The following is a 23303-nucleotide window of genomic DNA, read 5'->3' as shown; positions in this document are numbered from 1 at the left end:
CTTTTAAATTTTTAGCTTTAAAATTTGTTCTTCAGTCTTGGTTATGAGGAAATGGAAAATACAAGTGTAAAAATATTGACTGTACAAATATCTAAAGCCCCTGTTGAAAGGTCCCTCAATGTTGTGAATAGATTAATGACTCCACTGAGAAATTGACTTGGAGGTAGTTCACTGGATCATTGCATGAGGATTTCTATTGAAAGAGATTGCCTACAGGTAATTATGTAATTGTTGTTTACTTTGTTATTATACATATTTTATTTTATTTCATTTTATTGCTATTATTTATGTTGTAACCATGTAGCAAATATTGTATTAAGACATATTCATGTTATTCTGTGTCGTGTAGGCAAACACAAGTGTGGGTCAGATAGATTAATAAAAAACCTACAATTGTAATTGTTAGATTTTAAATTGTCTCTTCCTGTGTAGCCGAATTACTGATTTTTCCTCCTCAATCTCCCCCCACCTCCACCACACACACACAGTAAGATTTAAAAAGTACTCCCACACAGATTTTTTTCTGAAAGAAACACTGCCCAGAGCAGTGATGGTGAAATGAGCTTGAATTGTTAAGGTATCTCAAAAGACTGGAAGAGGTGGAGGCAACTTGTTAAGGCAGTGCAGGGACTGTTGCTATCAAGACCTTCACATGATCTTTTTCCAAAGTTCTCTGTCACTCAGAGCAGTGTGCTAGGTAATAAAATGGCTGAAAGTGAGGTTTTATGTCATTTCAAATGTTAAATTTCAAGTAATGTTAAGACAAACACTTTACACTCAGTTCAGGGTCCACCATTCAAACAGTCGACACCATCCAGGGAGGAGTAAATATCATTCAAGGATCAATTAATCTCCCATGTGATGCAGTGTAGCCATCTCCATTGAAAAACATTTCCGCTATATTTTTGTGTTGGTAGAAGTTGAGTTCCACTTCACCTTTTCTTAAAGTCTGCTCACCCCCATCGTTTATTTGGATATCACCTTGACTTAAGACGCTGCATGCATTTATATCAGGAGATCAGGCAGGGCAGGAACTTTTCACCTGCCATCAGCCTGTTTGTGTGTACACAGATTACACGACTATTAGAGAAGGAAATGAGAAGTGATTGAATTTAAATCACATCTGGTGGTGACTGTAGTTTCCAGGGACAAAATAATGAGAGTGTTAGCCCCTATTCTGTAGATAAAATGAGTATTCTGACCCTTCAAAGACTGATGGTCTAAGCTAATGAAAGAGAAGCACAGAAGCATGTACAGACTCTTGCCACAAACTGGTGAGGTACCAGGCAGAATCTCGTACTTCATTCTCCTAAAAAATGCAAGCTTCAGCGGACCACTGTCTACGAGAGGAACAGGCTGGCTTTCATCATGCTCAGAGCAATTTTTTGGTATTTGAATAATGCGTCGAGTTTAACCATCCAATGTACCTTAATTTCACCAACTTCAAAAAGGTACTTGATAGCATACATTGCAAATCACTAATGAACTTCTTACAGAAGTAGTAGTAGTAGTAGTAGTAGTAGTAGTAGTAGTAGTAGTAGTAGCAGCAGCAGCAGCAGCAGCAGCAGCAGCAGCAGCAGCAGCAGCAGCAGCAGCAGCAGCAGCAGCAGCAACAGCGAATTCTCCCAATATTGGAAGACATTAAGAAAATAACTCAATCAGTTCTTCTGTGGGTTCTTCTTGTTTTTCCAATAGGTTTTCATTCTTTCCGAGAAGGCTTGTTTACGTTTTATTATTAACTTTATTGACCACATTGGACCACTTGAGTCGTTCCACATTCACTTTCTCTTTGAAGGTTGTACTGCATTCGTTCTGACAGTCCATTTCCTCAATTTGTTTGAAATTGCTTTGGCCCTTCTGTGTGTCATTTCTATTGAAAATTTGTGAGTCTTAAAAAGGGTGTTAATTTTATTTTTGTTCCCTGCATCTGCTACCTCAAGTCCAGCTGCTTTGAGATCTTGCTGAATTTTGTGGATACATTGTCCTCCTGTCTTCTTTCCAAGATTTCTAATTACTAGTTGTCGTAACAGCCAATTTTCCAGCATCAAATGATTTGAAGGAAATATGAGATTCTTTTGTTCTTCATTGTGCTGGTGATTGGGTAAATCTCTCAATAGATAGTTTCATTAGAAAGGATTCTCCAGACTCCTTCGACCTGGTCTTTTTTAATTTATGCAAGTTCTGATAATTCTTCTTTCAGTTTTGAGGAGTTTCTCCTTCCGTTTTAATTTGCAACAGGATTCCACAAATGTAAGTGGCTTCCAGGAGAGTTACAGTTTTATAGTATTGGATCTTAGTGTCAATTGACAGGCATTTCTTATTATACGTTGACCAGATTAGAAATTGAACTTTTTTTCATTTTGTTAGTTCTATTTGTCCATGTTTTTTTCTCATTCAAATTGTATGTGTGGTGCCTATACTGAATTCAACAGCAGAATAATGGAAAAGCCATCACAGTCTTCCTACAAATGAGCTGCATATGGCTATCAATTTCACTTTCCACAACAGTAAAGTTACAGTTGTACACACCTATTATGGTGTGGATGGCTCAGAATGCATGTTAAACTTGAAGACGTGAGCAAAGGTAGCTCACAAGCACAATATCTTTTCATCAACAGTGCCTCAGACGAGTTCTAAAGACAAGGTATTACAACCACACTATGAATGAAGTGGTCTGCGTAAATTGACAAAATAATTACTGAAAGAAGACTGCAATATGGATGGATATGAAAGTATCCCCAAAAGTACAGTGATGTGGATGCCTTCAGGTGGACACTGAGGAAAAGGAAAGCCATGCAACACCTGGTGCTGACCATTTACGAAGGACCTATCAGAGATAAATATCCATTGGGAAAGGCAGAAAACCTAGTGGCAGGTAAGTAGGCTGAGGAAATCTCATTGACTCGATATGCTATTTAGCATGGGAGGAAGTAGCTTCCGGAACCTAACACTGTTATGATTAAAAGAGGGAGATGAGCTGGTAGTGGTGATTATTGTGCAACTGGAAACCAACCTTTATTAACACTAATCAGAAGATAATGAGGAAGAGACACAATCCTTCGAATAATCAAGGAATCGGAAAAAGGAAGGGAAGGGCATGAAACTGAAGGACTCACTAGGTACCACAAACTCAATAATGTCATGATCAGAAGAGAACAAAAGTTGACTGGCACCAGAAAGGAGAAGAAATGTCAGACTCAGCTAGGGATTTTGTGGTTGCCAACCCACAGTTTAGGGTCCCCCTTTTAGACACCTCTTATCACAGGCTTGGGGGGGGAGGGGTACTTAGACTTCCTTCCTTCCATAGTCGTATCCACAGAAGAGTGAAAGCATGGCTTAAGTACTTACATATCTGGTTGATGGCTCTGACGCTTTTCCAGGACACACATCAGCGTTAGAGTAGTTGTTGCTCTGGTCTTCCAGCCCCGTGCTCAGAGCTGTGATGTTCACCATGGTCACTATCGCCACCGAGAGGTTCACTCTGAGAGCATACAGGATGGCAACACCCAGCAGGCCCATCACACCAAACACATAGCGCACTTTCAGCACATCTGGAATATGGAGCAACAAGTTATTCATGTCAAGTCTGCCCTCCTGATGCAGCTAGGGAGCAGAAACAAGCTCGTTAGGGGCTGAGAAAAAATGGATGTGGAAGAACTGGGACGGGTGAAGAATGAGCACATCTCTCTGAAGATTTTCATTCTCGAGAATTCTTGTTTCTTGAGATGAGAAGCGATGGAAAAGGAAAAATGAGATAAATATACTGTACAAGAAGAGGGAGAGGTATACACAGGTGAAAGAAGATGAAGAACATGGGACAAATACAGGAGAAAAAGAGCCCAATATGTTTAATATAATTGATGATGATGATAAACTCTGAAATGTCCTCATGAACTGAGTTTTGTTGTTCTCTACCAAGGAAAGCAGATTTTTACTAACCAGATAGACTGAGTGTGCCACCAGAGATCACCAATAAGAATGTCAGCCAGGAGTTGGATACACTACCACTTAGCTGCTGAGGCAGCATATTGGATGAGGGTCTTCTCTTTGACCAGCTTGTAAATTTGGATTTTTTTTTTTTGGCAGACACAAAGGTTAAAAAATTTGAGAATACCAAGTCCAACAAGAAATGGGTAGTTACTTTCCATTATTGTGTTTCTTGGGAACAGTCTTCAAAATTGTAGGAAAATACTTCTCTGTTCCTGGGAATAATGTGAGTGTTTTTTCTCTTATGTCTGTACAATGGCCTGGAAATGCAATGCTAAAAGTACAACAAACATGGAACATGTCAGTTGAAATAAAAATCAGACCAAGTTCCTTTCATTTCTTCTTAGCTCTGAGAAGTTGTATTGTAAGTATGCAGTTTGGTAATACTCATTATTTTAAATGAAGTTGATACAAACATATTAACATAATTTTCTTAGGGTTAATACTTCCTTATACCATATCAACTGTAGTAATAAGTAAATTATGTCTTGGTTTTTAAATCTCAAATTGCAACAATATCCTGGTTTTGGCAACCCTGTATCTAGTATCATTTAATTAATAAGCTTTATTGCAGCCAATGGCCGCAGATATAAATAAATAAAGGTTAATAATACCTCATTGACGTATTTAACTAGGAGGGAGGTTTGCACAATGGGCATGGTACATTATTGAGTTCAGTTAAAGATAACTCCTTTACTTGCACTGAAGGGCATGGTACTTATCACTTAGCTTGTTACACCATCTGCACTTGGAATTCAAGTCCAGCACTTCTTATTTTGACAAATTTTGTAGTGAAACTCATGTATGGCAAAAAGAGGCATGAACGCATCAGCTTGTACCCCTCTGCCTCAAATCTGCAAGGTCATTCCCAAGTGTTTATATTTATTAACTATGTTGATTTTTGTGTCATCATGCATGAAAATGTCTCTGCTTGAAATTCTGCCTCCGTTCCTAATAGAATAGCCACAGTCTTATTTTTGTTGATATTTAACTGATTTTCATTAGCCCATTTTGTTAAACTGTTCAAAGATTCTTGTAATTTGTCTTGACACTGTGATGATAAAACAATGTCGTCTGCATAGATTAATATCTTAACAGGGTCTGAGACACTGGCCTGTACTACATCATGTATTCCTATATCAAACAATAGTGTACTGACTGATGGAGCGATCCATGGTCTTCAGATAATATGCTTCTAAGGAGTCTTAAGATGTGGTTGTCTCCGAGGATACTTTCTAACTTATTCAATACAATATTCCCATTGACTGTGTCAAAGGCTTTCGAAAAGCCAATGAATATAGCATATAACTTCCTTTTTAGCACTCTCAGAGCTTCTTCAGTTTCACTGCATGAATGGTCGATCTTCAAGTTCTGAACCCAAATTGTTCTTGAGGGATACAATGTGCTAAGAGTTTTTCCAACCTGTTTGATATTAGCTTTGTTAAAATCTTTAATAGTCTGCTTTCTAATGTCATTCCTTGATAAGAATTTGGATCATTTGCATCTCCCTTCCCTTTATAGAGTATTTTCAGTACAGAATATCTACATCTGCATAGTATACTTCTTTCTAAAAGACATTTATTCAGAAGCTCTGTTAGCTGTTGTTTCAGTATTATCCAACTGGCTTTAATGTGTTCATAGTAAATAGTAATAGTAAGTCTTTCTTTCACTCCAATAGCATTTAAGAGCACCTATTACTAACCTGGTAACAAAAAACATCTTTATATGTATCATTATACAGATAAATGAATTGTATGAATAACAGTGAAGGATTTATGGAATATTGTAAGTAATGAGGATAAGTTGACACTTGCCTTAAGAAATATGGAATGGAATGGCAAATTTTCTCAGTTCAGTTAGCTTAGCTTTTGTTTGAGATGAAATACCTAGAGTCTCAAAGTCTTTGTTGGAATAATGTTCTCACGTTATGAACTTGAAGACGACTGCAATTAGAAATAAATGTTCACATATTCACATTAATAACTTCAGTGAACTGATCAACATTTTCATGCAAAAATATTTTTAATTGTGTTGAAAACATTAGTAACATAGGCTAAAAAAACTGGCAACAGCAATGAAAATTATATAGGCCTACTAAAATGAAAAGGGGCAAAGGGGTGATTCAGGAGGGTACAGGGTTGGCTTTTGAGTTTAAGTTGGCAAATTCGATCTCAGATCAGTCTGGTGGTATTTGAACATGCTCAGATACGTTAACCTTGTGTTCATACATTTGTTAGCACTTAAAAGAATCCTCCAGGCTGAAATTCCGCTACCTCCACTGTAAAAGCAGCTAGTGAGATGTAAAACAGTGATCTGGGAAATGTAAACAAAATTGCAGTACCAGTAACTTATATGTGATTAGCCTATATTCCTCATATTAATTATGACATAAGATTAGTGTATTTAAATTAGGCTTGTTATCCCGGCATTACTCGCTAGGTCCTTACGTGCGCCGTTACTCGCTGGTGAGCACAGCGCTCACCTTTATGTTTGAAGGCTATAATATGCCCATATAAAGATGCAGGTATTCTTAATATGTTAATTTGAGATAGTTATTTATTTAGGAACACCGCCGAGTGGAGTGGCTATGGAGAAAATCTGTACATTCGGGAGACGCGCGAGTTCGATCCCCACCGTTAGCTGTCCTGAGAATGGTTTTCTGTTTTCGCTTCGAGGCAAATGGTGGGGCAGTTTTTATTCATAGACTACAGCCGATTCCTTCCACCTATTTAGCCAACTTTGTTCACCATCATTTATTTCATCTTTATTAGCTCTTCAATAGAGGTTGGCGTCAGGAAGGGCATCCAGCCGTGAAACAAGCTATGTACATTGATGTCACAGTTTGCTATAAACGAAAGTTCCTCTCCTTCCCCAGAACGTGCAGACACTCTGAAACAGAGTTATGATTACTTTCGTAAACCTCATCTGTTTCATTACCATCAGTCTCGATGTTCAAGACCTTTCCTCCTTCGTTTCACACAACCACGAAAGTATCTGATCACTGGATGCCACAATAACCTGTAAATATTGTCTAACAACAGCCAAAGTATAAACATTTCGCATTAAACACAAGCATAAAACAAACCCTGACTTATTACAATGAGCGAAATATAAGTAGCACAGTTCCTCGCTACTGAGCGCACCGCTCACCAAACATACACTGCCGTGCCTAATAATGAATTGCGGGTGTTTGTTTTCAAATATAATGAAAATGACTGACACATCCCCTTCATAATAATTTGGTACAAAGGTACAGGGACTTTCAAAGGTGGAGGTCTTGTAACATTCCAACAAGAAGCAATATAGTACGAAGGTGAGCGCCGCGCTCACCATGCGAGTAACCGCGGGTTATTAATACATTATTATAAGAATTCTTAGCCTCCGTTTTAATTCCATGGCCTTTTAGGCCTGCTGTCATGAAGGATCTAGACTGCTTTCATCACAATTTTTTATGTAGGCCTAATTAAAAATAGGTACTGCACAATTAGCAGAAGAAAAATAGGTAAGACTCGGCATTAAATGATAATTGTGATACCATATTATTGTCAACATACAACAGATATGTGATAATGTCTACAGTATATTCTATGCTTAACTTAATGACAGAAGATTGATTGATTGATTGATCGATCGACTGATTGATTGATTGATTGATTGATTGATTGGTCTTGCCAGGCTGAGTGGCTCAGACGGTTGAGGCATTGACCTTTTGATCCGAACTTGGCAGGTTTGATTCTGGCTCAGTCTGGTGGTATTTGAAGGTGCTCAAATACGTCAGCCTCGTGTTGGTAGATTTACTGGCGCGTAAATGAACTCTTGTGGGACCTTGGCGTCTCCGAAAACCGTAAAAGTAGTTAGTGGGACGTACAAACCAATAACATTCACATTACTAATTGTCCTAGAGTAACATGGCCTAGCAAGCAATTTCTAGACATCAGGCACACAAGGTTGATCACAAAAGATATGTTTAGGCTAATGCCTCTGATATTTTACTAAACTGCCAATCAATAGGCCTATAGCTGCGATAATTTGAACATTGCAAAGGGAAATAAATCCTATTTGTCCATCTGTGTTTTGATTGCCGTGTGTGACAGCCAACTTCCTAAATGTAGTGCTAGCAGGATCTCTCTCACTACACAGAAAATACCTTGATGATTCTTTATTTCATGTTCTGGGCAATCTCTCCTAGTTAAAATTTCAAATGATTACACCATAGGCCTACTTCTGAATCACTATAATACAGGTAACTCGACATTCAAAATTCTCGAAAATTACTACCCTAAAAACCATAGCCGCTTAAATACCGTAATCCTAAAAATTGTAAGGTTATAATATTATAGGTTACTTAATTCTGTATTGCTATGCATAAAGTTTGAAATGGATGAAAGTAAGGGGGAAGAAAAGCAACAACTGAGTTTACATGGTAAGCAATACATTTGTATTTCTTTACAGATGCGTATCATATCCTGGGATATTTATAGTACGCAAACCTTTTCTTGATTCCAAGTTCCCATTCAGTACTAGGGAGGTCAGGGATCAAAAAAAGGTTCGCGTACTACATATACCTCGGACACTCCCAGCACTAAAAGGCAAACGCCATTTCATTTCATTTACATTAATTAAACTGCTTTTGTGAACTTTGTGGTAAACAATATGGGAGATATCACCTACAGAACTGCTTGAAAAGAACAAAATCTATAGTGAGATATAGTGAAGAAAATTAATCTGTATATGTATTTATTGGCCATTGGCTGCAATAAACCTATTATTATTATTACCTGTATTATTATTATTATTATTAATTAAACATGCTCACTTGTGGGATGATATTTACAACCTCGTAGGGAACCTGTTAGAGCAATTATAGGCCGGGCAGCTGCTCGACGTTATCTGGAGTAATCTTTTTCCAAAAGTAATAGATAATTATCAGTTTAATTTTACCTGAAATCGCCAGCTTACTGTGCTGTAAAATGTTGAACAACATTTAAAAGACGCTCTCTTTTGTCCACCGCCAGTTGGATCGCATCGTATTAATCTTGCCATTATCACCCCATGGTCTTGCTGTTATAGCCACTCCCAACGTGATCTTTCATCGTGCCGCCAGGTACAATAGCAACTTGGAAAACAAAATCAGCTGATGATGTTGGGAAGGAAATATAGAGCTGAGTGTTAGCGGTGATATTTTCACGTATATTTTTGTAAATATATAATTTTACCTCATTGACTGCCTTCTTGCGATTCTTAAAACAAATGGGATGATTGTTTTGAACTTCATCTGTAATTATCTTTTGTGGTTGCTTAAGTGAATACTGAAGATGCCTAATAGTATTTTTGTGTTCCCGACTGCAAAAGAAATGATTATAAAGGAAAATATGTGCCGGTATTCCCTTTTCCAGTGGATGAAACTCGAAGAAACATTTTGCTAAGGAAAATGCCAGGCTAAATTCAACGCCGAAGAAAAACAAGTGCTGTTGTGTGTACTGCTCGTTTTCCAGAGGGCCACATCGTTCGAAAGCTGAGAGAGATGGTAAGTTAAACGTGAATTTCCTACTTTATTTTTAATTTGTGTACTTTTTAGGACAGCCTTTTTTAATGTTGCCATTGATGCTTTCACGGCCCGTGACATGATACTGTATAGGCTTATGCCGTGTCAAGAAAATTAGCTGAAATTTCTTACGTTTCGCAGAGAACTGTGCTCTGCGTCATCAGAAGAAAATCTCGAGTGTCAACGAGAAAGGCTTCTAAAATAATATTTTCTGCGAAACGTAAAGAATTTCACCTTATTTTCTTGACACGGCAAGCCATGACGTATAACGCGACAAAATATGTGACAGAAGTGACGTCACATTAGTCGTTCGACATCTGCATATTTAAAGATCTTTGAGGACTGGTGCGACGTTAAGGTTAACGTGACGAAGATGGTTTCCATGACTTTTACTAGACTTAAAACTTTTCCTAATGTAAAAAGTGCCTACCAGGCTTAAAATGCGAGGACCGTGGCTAATATACAAAAGATAAAACTTATGCGTGTTAAAGTAGGGGTTTTTCATTCCGACCATGTATTTTATAGGCCTACATGTCAAAACTGAACTAGCAAGCGAGCGATCCTGCTTGTGCACGGGTGAAACAAACAGTGTAGAGGTCCGTCCACAGATACCCATGGTGTTATGGTTCTATAAGACCAAAATTATTGATATAGCAAGACGTGCCTACACTTACCTGTGGTGTCTTTCACCTCTCCAGATGGTGGTAATTCTTGCTTGTGCTGCCGAGCGAACGCTTGAAGGGCCTTGATGTAGTCCTCGGCTGATGCAGAAATCTTCCTAATTGCATTCGAGTTCACCATGTTTGAGTGGTTTACCTTTAAACAATAACATGGCGTCTTTATTCGAGTTATGACCTTTCGTATTTTTACAGAACAGATATCAATGGAAAATATTTTAAGAATGACAGGAGGGCTGGTTTGTGTTGTAGTGCCTAAGAAGAACTGAAGATGAAACGTTTTGGTTGAAGAAATGTACGAGATGTAACAGTCTCAAGTCAAGAGATGGCTTCTCGGTAGATGTTGGACTACCTCAAGGATCAGCTTTTAGCCCTTGTTCGATTTGGTGACGGGTGTGCTAGTGGAAGACGCGAAGAGCAGAAACTTTTGGATGTTTTCCAAGGACAAAATTAAGGAGAAATTGGAAAAATGGAGAAAAGAGTTGGAGGTGTGAGGAACAAGAATAAACCGTGTGAAGATAACTTAGAATACATGGTCATCAGTGGAGAATATTTTAAGAATGGCAGGAGGGCTGGTACGTGGTGTAGTGCCTGAGAAGAACTGCACCACCTCGGGATGAGGACACGAGCTAGGATGAGGTGTTGCCTACTTGGAGTCGAATGTTGGAGAACTGAACACAAAGTGCAGGGAATGTACGAGGACACGTTCAGCTCACCTGGTGCAGTTCTTTCAGTTTGACACCCATGGCTGACCTGCGCATCTAGATGTGGTATGATGATTATAATGAGGTAAGGAGAGGATGAAACCCGCTGTCGGCACATAGCCTACTCCTGTCGAATAATACCACGATGTGTGTTCAAGGACTTATCGTCTCCATCCGACGGACGAATCGCCATTAGCAGCGCCATATGCCCTCACTCCATAGGAACAGTGCAGAGAGGTTTCGAATCGAATTCAGGCTTTTGGTTCGCAAACTAGTGACACCACCTCTCCTACCTTGCGAGGCAACATTCTGATGGTTAATGTTTTCCACCAAACCGGCTAACCACGGTGTCAGACCATGAGCTGACTGGGGTGCTGCCAAATGAAGGTTAGATTGTACAAGAATGTATGCTGTTGAAACACGAGTGATTACAAGGGCTCAAGAAAGGAAGACGAGAGTGCTAAGTAGAAAATAACAAACGACTTCTCGTGAAACACAGTATAGAGGGATACGGAGGCTATACAGACTGATAACTAGGGATGAGATTTTGCCTATTTTATCTCTTTTATTCTTATAGAAGGAAATTTAGGCTTTTAAGATATACATCATTTCTAGGCTTTTATTTAGCATGAATTTCTTGGTTGTATTGCGCCTATGAATTCCTATTTCAGGGGTTCCTGCCTAATTGGAATATAATTGGTTATTTAATGCCTTTTGACAATCTTTTGAAGTATCCAATTTTCTTCCATTCCATTATATTCTAGCTGATGTGTTCGAAGAAATTATTTTCTTGTTTCTGTTTTCTCCACTAACAATTAGGGGAATGCAAAAATAGCGCTTGGGGAATTTACTTCAGGACAAACAAGGAACAATTTGACCACGAAGCCTTGCACCTCAGCCACCTCCTAGGATGATATGCGAGGACCAATCAACGTCGAACACATCCATATACCCTTACCCCACTGCAAATTGTGAGACGCTTTGTCCTGAGATCGTGTTGAAGAAGTGATGAGGATTGCTGTTTAAAGTGGCCTAATTAATGCCTAAATTAAAGTCTTCCAAGTTCTACTGGCTGAAGCAGTGGATCACTGGAGGTCCCAACTTCTGCCAAGCTTGAAGTAAGGAATTCCCTGTTACCTGTTTGTGGTTGTGGACTACCGGTACCATCACATTTCATTGTCGCTTTTATTAATTTATCTATTGTCTGAAGTTGTTGTTGTTTTAGGCCATGGACGATGAGGATGCTATCTGTATAAGAGAAGTCAAGAAAGTCATGTCATGCCCATCGGTACGATCAAAGTTTACATTCCTGAAGACAACTTCAGTAAACAGATGTGGAGAGAAGTGCTCCTTCCTTAGGATTGTGAAAGAAGTCTTGAGCAAACATCTGGGAAGGGAAAAGTTTGATAGGGTCCTGCAACGAAACCCTGGATGAAAAGAGATAGTAAAAGTACTGCTGAGTGATCTTTCTCACAATACTGAAACATTATTCATGACAGCAGAACACGACTGTTACCTGAAAATACTGAAGATTTGTCAGTCGTAAAATCCTTCCACAGTAATTGAATGTACTGACCAACTCCTTGGCTGAATGACCAGCCCCGAGGCCCTTGGGTTCGATTCCCGCCCGGGTAGGGGATTTTAATCGCGTCTGATTAATTCTTCCGGCTCGGCGACTGGGTGTTTGTGTTTGTCCCAACACTCTCCTGCTCAGATGCAGACAACCACCACAAGAACACGCAATAGTGATTGCACCCGTCCACATAGGGTTGGCGTCGCGAACGGCATCCGGCCGTAAAACGGCAGCAAATCCTCATGCGCGACACAGTTCGCACTTTCACCCGTACGTGTTTTAGTGCTTATAAAGCCTGACAACACTACTATCTAAGATGGGGGCTAATATTTTCTAAAACCCAAAGTCAGACATGTTGTATTCTAGAGATGTTTTCTTGAATAATGTATAATTATAGATTTGATAATCACCGAAGGAGATACTGCATGCAAACAGAAGCAATACAGGAGTATATATTAACAAATAAGGTGAATATAGAGATGTTTTCTTGAATAATGTATAATTATAGATTTGATAATCACCAAAGGAAATACTGCATGCAAACAGAAGCAATACAGGAGTATATATTAACAAATAAGGTGAATATAGTGTTAAATGTGAACTAAGTAACAAAAAGCGGGCATATAATCGATCCAACTGATGTAGCACATCCAGTAGAACTCAGTGTATCCTGATTAGTAGGGGCAGGATTTCAATGTGGAAAGTATTGTCAGAAAAGGGGGAGAAAGTTCTGAAAATACACAGCAAAATGCATACAAAAAGGTGCTGATGAAATCAGTCACGTTATTAACGTTTAAACCAGTTAAATGAACTTCCCTTATCCCATTTACTGGATTCGAACAATTAATACACTTGTATTATTAGATTGCACACAACATTTCAATGTTTTTTTACAGTAAGTCGCTGGCGCTTTTGCGCTCGGTAGGTTCTTATGTATACTCGACATCTACAGAAACCAATGGAGCATATCTTGTCAGCACTCGTAAAGGGAGTTTCTTCAAATTTAACTCGAATTTATCTTTAGCAAATCCATCAAAGTCCTCCCTAAGACTCATCAACTTGTTCCAAACTCTGAATCACATCAGGCAAATACTTGTAGCCATGCAAGTTTGTTGTTGGGTCTACTTCATGACTTCTGCGTCCATTGCGTCCGGGGCACATAACAATGCTATTTATTTTACGTCGCGCCGACACAGATAGGTCTTATGGCGACGATAGGACATGAAAGCCCTAGGAATGGGAAGGAAGCGGCCGTGGCGTTAATTAAGGTACAGCCCCAGCATTTGCCTGGTGAGAAAATGGGAAACCACGGAAAAGCATCTTCAGGGCTGCCGACAGTGGGATTCGAACCCACTATCTCCCGGATGCAATTTCACAGCTGCGCGGCCCTAAGCGCACGGCCAACTCGCCCGGTACATAATAATGAAGCATTCGATTTTATGAAAGTTTACGCCCAAGAAGTGTTAAAGAAGAAACAGATTCTGTCTAATCTTTTAAAAACGTAGATAAAAGTGGGGGGGGGGGGAAAGGTGTTGAAGCATGAAATAGAAGGGAAAAGTGGCAACATGTAGTAACCTCACGAAAGAAGTGCAACAAATAGTGGTTATTCCATGTCCCCAAACACATAGGCGCTCCACTCATCCTCGTTTTAACGTTCTCAGTATTTCTTTTTGACGTTTGTGTTACATTTGCTTTGTTCATTACTGCTGTAACTTGTTGTAGCGCTCGGAACCTTTGTCCTCATTGGTAATGTCAATCCTTGAATCACAGTAAATCATTACCGAGAGGTTAGTGTAACTTTTGCTCCACAATGGAAGGAAACACGAACGTATTCAACGGCTGCTGATGGGAAAATAAATATAGCTTTATCCTTATCACCAAGGTGTGTGTCACCGACAACTCCGGTAGCTGAACGTTTATTTCAGTTGTGACTTGTCCTATAAATGTCAAGTTGACAGTTCGTGACACACGTGTCTTCTTCACCACCAATGAGCTGACACCTAACAAGTATCCAGCTGTAGCAAAGCTAATGCAGTGAGATCAATGGTATTCCCTAAGAAAAAAGCAAGTTCTCGAACTATAGAAACCATGTTCATATTTGTCTGTTTCGAGCGGCTGCAGGGGGACTTGAACAATGTACTGAGATGGACAGCAGAATGTACATAGGATGAAAAGTCAAGTTGTAAGTTTCACCAAGTCCTCTCAGTTTTAACTAGTGTTCATGGGGAACAGTGTAGGTTCTAGGTGTTAGCGACGATGCCGTTAAGAAAGGTTACAGATCTCTTTACGTGGTTATGAGAGTATTTAGCGGTTGCAGTAAGCATGTAAAGTAGAGGGACCCTCACTTGATACGAGAACTGGGAACAATGTAAAGAAATGCAGCGCGGTGATTTCCGACAAATACAGCAGAGACAATACGCGACACTTACAGATTTAGCCTTGTTAAAATGGGACACAATTCGACGGTGGCACTCCTAGTGACTTGACCTGAAAAGTAGCGCTAAATTCAAATATCAATGGAAATGCATATGCGAAAATGAATAAATAAATTACCTCTAGAAAGAAAGTGTTATTAAGATATTAACTTCTAAGTTGCTAAAGCAATTCTGGATAAATGAATGAAGAATTATTTAAAAGGTTATTATTCAAAGACTGAAATTAGACATATAAACAAGATGTGAAATGGACTGCTGTGAAATTGCTTGATCTTTCATTTATGCATTACTTTTTTAGCTTTGTCCTACCTGCCTGAACTTTTACGGTTAGATTTGTCTTTTTTCTCATTTAAAAAACATTTTATCATCACATTAAGACACTTGTCAATAAAAAATATCTGCACATTCCTTACATACATGATGCAATGAATTAACATCTAAAATCTGGACAATTTTCCTCTTAACATGAAGCCTACTAAGAGAAAGAAAATATTAACCTTAAAAACATTTAAAACTTCCCTATAAGCAATACTTGCTATTACATTAGGGTAAAGCAAATTTGCATCATCATATTGCCTCAACAAAATGTGTACATTTCTTAAGTCACCCATATTTTGTTCAGGATTTTTAAAGTCGCTGGCCTGGAAATGATCTGAACAGATCTTATAATTCTTATATAAGCGTAACGTCCCTTCTTTCTTGTACACCTTATCCAAATCACTTCTGTGACATTTCAAAACCCACAGATCACACCTACAACAACACATCCGTATTGAAGGTTAACTGCTGCACTATAGAATAAATATGCGTATTATATTTTAAGCCAGTTAAAATATGGGTCGAGCAGGTCAGAAGATTATGAAGTACTATAAACATCTCTTTGTCACCGGAAGAATATATATGCAAACACAATATTACTTACATTTTCTTGTCACGAGGGAAACGGAAGAAAGACCGCGCATTCTTCTGTACTTCATAGTTACTGCAGCCAAACACAGCACATACCTTTCCCCTCATGTTGAGAGGAGATATCAAGAAATGACACACGCTACTATTTAATTATGTCAACTCACTGAAAACGCATAAATAACACCAAAAACTTCACACACAAATACACGTGCTCTTATGACAGAATCAGTAGTTCTCAGGTCCATTCGCTAGAGAGAGCTCTAATAACTGTCCCTCGATATCTCGCTGAGTGTCGCGCCCTGTCTCTACTGTATTTGATTCTGACAAAAGTGTAGTGTTACGAAAATGTTGCAAACTTTGGGCTGGGAAGACTCGGAAATAAGGAGACGAAATGCTCTACTAAGTGGTATGTTTCGAGCTGTCAGTGGAGAGATGGCATGGAATGACGTAAGTAGAAGAGTAAGCTTCAGTGGAGCTTTCAAAAGTAGGAAAGATCATAATATGAAGATAAAGTTTGAATTCAAGAGAACGGATTGGGGCAAATATTCATTTAAAGGAAAGGAGTAAGAGGTTGGAATAATTTATCAAGGAAAATGTTCGAAAAATTTGGAAGTTCTTTGAAAAGAACAAACCAAGTAAAGCTGCCTGGGCGACAGTCCTAAATGTACATCATCGATTGCGATTAATTTTCTGAGAGACTTGACTGAGTGGACTTACAACATCTTATTCCTAAGTTAGAAGTATCAGACATGGAAGTAATGACAGTGATTGCTGGTAGAAAGGTAGGAATAATGAGAGGAGGCCACTCGAAGTGGGGTCATGTGAGAGGAATGGAGGATAATGTACTCAGGCATAGAGGGTAAGAGAAGTACAGCAAGGAGAATGCGGTGATGGGTGGACTCAGTTTTTAATGCTACAAGGTGTGGAATTAAACGAGGTCACAGAGCTTGTAAACAGAGGACATAGGCTTGCAGACTGAAGGCGTAATAATCTATACTGAACGTGGTGGTGATTACTGTTTTGCTTGTTGTTTAATCCTCAAACACACGCGGCGGGGGTAAATCCAGCCCAGCAGAGGCAGATACTTTGACGCTGTGCGCATTTTGTTTTTCAGTTGTTTCTTCTTTTAGGTTTCTTTCTAGCACCTCCTCTTCCAAACGCTCTGCCAAGTGCAGGCAGTTCCCGCGCAGTACTCAAGGAGGGTACACGTTCAAGGTTGGACTGGGGTGAAATACACCCCGCGCGTGTGCTTGCGTGACAACTTCTTTGTTTCAGTGTATTGTCGAGATATTGCCCTTATTCGTTTCAACACAGCTTACGCATATTGTACGAGTTTCCATTTTCATTTTGTGTTTCTCATAGGGAGAAACTTATCTCGCAAGAAAATGGATAATTTCACCACCGAAGAGGGCAGAATAAGATGTTTATTTGATTCCGTTGACAGTGATGAAGATTCTCTTGATAGTGACTTCAGCGACGGTGAAGAGGATAATTTAAATGAGAGTGAGCAAACTCGGAAACTGAACAGGAGGGTCAAAGTGACTCACATGACGATTTGCCGTTAGCACATAAATTAGACATTTACAAAGGAAAGGATGGCACCGTTTGGAAAAAGAATCCCACGCCAGGAAATGTAAGAACTAGGGCAAGAAACATAGTTTCCATGCATCTCGCTACTGTGAGGCGAGTACTCCTCATGATGCTTGGCTATGGAACAGAGCTTCACTTATTGCGAAGGGTGCGCTCCGGATAAAGGCAAGTGCCCCACTCCCACTTCCCTCGCAACTTCCTAGTGAATTATGTGTGTGCAACAGCTGATTGATACTACGTGTTTCAGACAATTAACCGTATATTTTGCATTCCATTCCTATTTTCTCTGTGTTGAAGGAATTTTACAAGCCACGTTTTGTGCTGTTATTTCTAAACATTTTCTCGAGTAAGTGTGTTTTGAAGCTTTACAGTTTTCAGGACTTATTACTCCTTTTGATTAACATAAACAAAATAGACGATGTTCTCAAATAATTTAGCAGTTATTTTTCTATAATTAGTAGGCTATAAATGTAGGAAAATCCGTCTGGAAAAGCGCGTATATCAAATTATGCTTCGTACTGATGTCCATTGATCAATTGTGTAATAAAGTAGTGATAGAAATTAGCAATCCAAATCACTATCACAATGTTTGAAATATGTTTTAAATGCTGGGGTGTTTAAGACCCCGCGCGTGTGCTTAAAGGTTAAAGGGGCCTAACATTTAGGCCATCGGCCCCATTACTGTTTTAAGGCGAAGTGCAACACTAATCAGAGAGGGATCCGTCACTTCGAGAAATGAAGACAACGGCCACGAAGGGCACGAGACTCCCTAGAATTCGAACGCTCTAATACCGTCGGGGTCGGAAAAGAGCAAGAGTTGATCAAGGAAGGTCGGATAGTGAGGAGCCTGGCACAAGTAAGTGGAAACAATGCCAGGACTCAGCTAAGAGCCCCGTGGTCACCAACCCGCGCTCCCTAGTTAAGAGCCCCTGGGGTCCCTTTTAGTCGCCTCTTACGACAGGCAGGGGATACCGCCTCTCGTTCCTCTTAAACACAGATATATGATTCTTGAATTAATCCTACTAATCAAGTTGTATATATCTCGAGAAAGACGAACCCCTTTCTTCTTCATAAGAGGACGGAGAGTGCTGCAGTTAGTCAGTGAACAGCGATTCCACGAGTAAACGTGAAAAATGAAAAGAAACATCATAACACGAAGCGTTTGTGCAAACTTTCCGTCCTTGTAAAAGTCTATAGCACGCTAAAATTCGCGAGTCAAATCTAAAATGCTAAATTTTGATTGCAACAAACTTTTTAAATACCTAACTCAAAGCTGTAAAACAGAAATTTAAATTCCTAGGCGCATTCTTCAACCAAAAAGTTGTATGTTGTTGAGTTAAAACTTTTACTGAGTATAGGATACACGCATTATATATTGGTTTGCATGCAATTATTTATTCAAAAAGAAGGAATTACTCATTGTACGTGATATATTCTAAAAGTCTGTTTTTCGGTATGATGTTGGCTGATAAAATCTCTGATATCTGAATTAACACCAAAATGCCATTTCGGCATATGCACAACAACAATATAAATAAATCCAAGTTCTTACATTTAAAAATAGCCGAGAAATGCTCCTTAGGTAAGGGTTATTCTGCCCGAAGGCAGGTCCGAACCTCCGCAGAGGTGTTCCTGAGCCGGAGTTTACGTGCGGTAGGGTAGCCAGTTCCTCTCCGCTCCTCCATTCCCTTACCCCCCCACCAACAGCGCGTGGCAACCCATCCAACTCCTGACCACGCCCAATGTTGCTTAACTTCGGAGATCTCACGGGATCCGGCGTTTCAACACGGCTACGGCCGTTGGCAAATGCTCCTTATGTGTTAAAAAATTAACTTACGAGGGAAGATTGTTTAAGTCACATCTTCAGTGCATCACCGTTTCGTCTCGGAATACAATGTTGAGGGGAAAAATACGGACCCGTATGTAACACCATACTACGGAAGGTTACGTTTAAACGAGCCACGTCTACCAGTTTCCCCACATATCTATCATCCAATTTTAGGCTTCTTTCTTCATTCCACGAAATTAAATACTGGTTCCGGATCACTACTTGGAATACACCGCATCAAATACCTGCAACTATTCATTCCTAGTCACTACTTCGAGACTTTGCCGATGTCTCATTATGCCTAGTGCAGTGGATAAATAATTTAAATATCCATGTGTAATTGTTCCTTACTTAGTACCATGTATTCTTTGCAGGTTTTTCTTTTGTATAATATTGTATGTACTTGTCCATTATGTACATTCCATACGCTTAATAATAATAACTACCTCGAGGTTATGGAATACGAACCCGGTAGATATTAAAAACTCTTGCTCGTCTAGCACGATTTAAAACAGCCCACCAAAAAATTCCTCGAGAGTACAAACAGTTGACTTCAATGAATGTAAGTGTCAATGAAACCAACAATTACGTATTGAATTTTAAGTATGTGTCCCACTTACGTTTTCACTCTTCTCATTGCAGACTCTGCACTGTTGCTACAGATAGATAACATAGTAACATGGTTTTTAGTGAACTAAGATTGTGACATTGTAATACTCAGTTCATTTCATTTTACCTCATATTAGAATTACTTTTACTTTAAGCTAGTTACTAGCATTCTTTAGTTATTAATTTGATACTTTTATGTTATTGCCTGTTTCCTATTTATCCTATAATTTCTTTCCACCCATAGTAATCTTAATTAACTGTATTATTGTTACTCCTTATCTGATTCATTCGTCTTATCTCATTAACTGTAATTGATTACCATAATATTTTAAATTAAGCTGTATAATCTAAAAATTGTATCTGGTTAACTGTAACAGAGGACCAAGAGCCCTAACTTCGCCATTTTATAAATAAATAAATAAATAAATAAATAAATAAATAAATAAATAAATAAATAAATAAATGTATCATTTAGAAAGAAAGTTCGTTGATAATACTGAATCTTAGATAACAGGGCCTTTGTGGTCAGAGTTCTAAGCTGAAATATTGTCACACAGCGGGGTTTCTAGGCGGAACGACGATATGATCGTATTGTTTTAGAGAAGATTAATTAAAATATACTTGCAGTTGATATTTTAACATCATTTATGCACCGTTTCAAAGGGTAATTGTCATGGATTCAAAATTCATAATAAAAACTACAGTTTAAAAAAAAGTGAAACGAGAAATGAAAACCTTTAGAGCCATGTATGACCCTGACATTAACTGATTTAGTTTTCAACGACGAGTTTTTCTGTTGGTTTTAGATGTAATGTATGCATGTTTTATTTAAACTTCTGTCATAGAAATGCACTTATTAAGTATTATGTATAAACGTTTCACAGAATTGTTCTCCGTAAAGGCTTTATAGGCTACATTCCCGACGACTAGTTCAATGTGTCCGCTTTGCGATTATAGTAGTTCGCTATTTGAACTGAACAAAGAACAGTTTCATTCCCCAGCTGGTAACCAGTGCTATAAATGTTTGCCCCTTTTTCTAACCTTTTCTGGTTCTGATTTAGCTTACCTTATCTAGGATGATGATATAGCTCATTAAAATGAAAACTAGATTGTCAACACACGTCGCTTTCGGCACGACACCACGTATTCGACGTCGCACTGGCTCAGGTGAGGACTTCGTAGGACAGAATGTTAGGATTCGAACCCACTATTTCCCGAATGCAAGCTGATGTCGCAACCAACTCACTAGGTCCTTTAACACGAAACCATGTCACCATTTTTTTTAAAGTTGCAACTGGAATATTTTGAAAATGGGCCTGATCTCTTTTTTTTTAAAAAAATCCACAATTCTGGAGATACAAGCTCTGTTTTTTAGACAAAATATTATTTTTTTAAAAAATTACATCCATATTATTCAATTTTAAAGTTTAATGTAAACAAGAATATCCATGTGATCGTAAAAAGTCATCAGTTGTTTTTTGAATTGTATGCTTGTGCAATGCCATAGCTGAAGATGACGGTCTTACCTGGTCGGCGGTCGGAAGCACTCTGACAATGACCGTGGCCGTGGAGGACGTACACGACGTTATGTCACTTACCGGAGTGACGCATCGTGATAATCGTTTGTTTGTTACCCCTCCGCCTCCGTAACTGCCGGGGATTTAACCCTCAAATGCGCTCTTTATTATTTCTTTTAAACACGATGGTTTTCATTCCAAAAATAATAGACTGTTACCTGAAAAATGTTTAAACATCATTTGTCAAAATTAATATTTATTTGGATCAGTGAAAATGTTAAGAGGTTTGAATGTTCTGCCAGGGATGTCCTTGCTCACGAGGTGAACAACATTTTATTTGTTTTACCTTAACTGTGTAAAGTGTACACCAGCCACTGGTCACCATGATCGTTAAAGCGTTCAACTCTAAACGGTTCGAGTCCCGTCATCACAATGTTGGGGAGGTGGTGGAATACAATTTATAATCTCTAGATTTCTGATTTTCAATTTCGAACCACTCCGCACTCGGCATATGAAGTATGACGTTGTTGATGGTGATTCGTCCGTCGGATGAGGACGTTAAACCTTGGTGGTATGTGCCGGCAACGGGTTTCACCCTCTACCTTCCTAATGTCATATATGACGTTATTCATTTCATCTGTCCGGCTCCATAGCGTGCTGGCCTTTGGTCAGAGCGGTCCCGGGTTCGATTCCCGGCAGGGTCGGGAATTTTAACCATCGTTGGTTAATTTCGCTGGCACGGGGACTGGGTGTATGTGCCGTCTTCATCATCATTTCATCCTCCTCATGACGCGCAGGTCGCCTACGGGACTCAAATCAAAATACCTGCACCTGGCGAGCCGAACATGTCCTCGGACACTCCCGGCACTAAAAGCCATACGCCATTTCATTTCTTCCATTTCATCTCATTAACTCCTGTAATGAGGTTGACATCAGGAAGGGGATCCGGTCATAAAAATCCGCCGCGACAGACTCATCTCACCTCATACCCGACCCCGTAGAGAAACGGGACAAACAAACTCGGGATTATCCCATTTCCTTCTTCAGTTACCCCTAGCAAATGTTCAACATACATACATCGTTATATTACGCAATTTTTCAGCGACGACTAGGATTTCTTTGTAGCTACAATATTTGCTCTTTTTTATAAACTAGAGTTTAAGTTTTGTGATATGTTTAGTAATTAGCAGTCACTAACAATCAGTTTTTTCATATTAGTCCATATTTCAGGGTGCAGCACTGTGTTGAACTTCGCTTCATAGCTATGTAAACACGGATGTTGTGTTGCTGATTATTGGCAACCATTGTCTATTAACACTTATGACAGCGGGAAAATGGAAGAGATCCGACACTTTACTTGGCCCAAGGAAGACAAGGACACATGTCACAGTACGTCTACTTTAGCCTTGCGGTAAATGGATTTGGGTTTGTAACTATCATGGCTCATTTTAAATGCCAATTCCATGTTCCTCGCTTTCTCCCCCAGTGCTTCATTTTCATTGTCATTCGGAGTAATTGTCTGGCCAAGGTATTTACACTTCATGGTCCCCCGGACAATCCCATAACTTAGGGCTATCAGTGGATTCTGTCTTCTCCGAATCCATATTCTCGGACTTTTGAAAGCACATTCGTTTAGTCCTGTTCTACTGCTGTCTTCCTGGAGCACATCGTCATCAGCGAAAAGGTGATGTGCATCCTACTCTCACACCATATTGAAGATCACTTTCGGACAAATTTTTAAAACACAATTGAACAGGAATGGAGAAAGTCTATCCTCCTGCCACAGGCCTGTTCTTATCTCAAACGGTTCCGTCAGCGCGCCAAGCAACTTAACTCGGATTCTGTGTCAGTGAGAGTCTGTTTTATTAGCGCTAGCAACATATCGACGACTCCGAATTCCCTGAGAATGCTTGTAAGTGTCACGCGATT

General features: G+C 39.3%; 1 protein-coding gene across 1 annotated transcript in view; it reads right to left on the bottom strand.

The window, feature by feature from the left end:
- Positions 1-21435, bottom strand: part of LOC136884359 (putative inorganic phosphate cotransporter) — a 91911-nt gene extending 70476 nt beyond the window's left edge. Inside the window, exons 1-3 of the mRNA XM_067156486.2 lie at positions 21384-21435; positions 10207-10348; positions 3349-3551 (exon numbers count right to left, since the gene is read on the bottom strand). Coding sequence (XP_067012587.2) covers positions 3349-3551; positions 10207-10333 — 330 coding nt within the window. The 5' untranslated portion in view covers positions 10334-10348; positions 21384-21435. The remainder of the gene's footprint in view (positions 1-3348; positions 3552-10206; positions 10349-21383) is intronic.
- Between the last annotated feature and the right edge of the window lie 1868 nt (positions 21436-23303).

This window comes from Anabrus simplex, chromosome 12, assembly GCF_040414725.1.
Source record: "Anabrus simplex isolate iqAnaSimp1 chromosome 12, ASM4041472v1, whole genome shotgun sequence".
NCBI lineage: Eukaryota > Metazoa > Arthropoda > Insecta > Orthoptera > Tettigoniidae > Anabrus > Anabrus simplex.
This window is presented reverse-complemented; position numbering and strand designations above follow the sequence as displayed.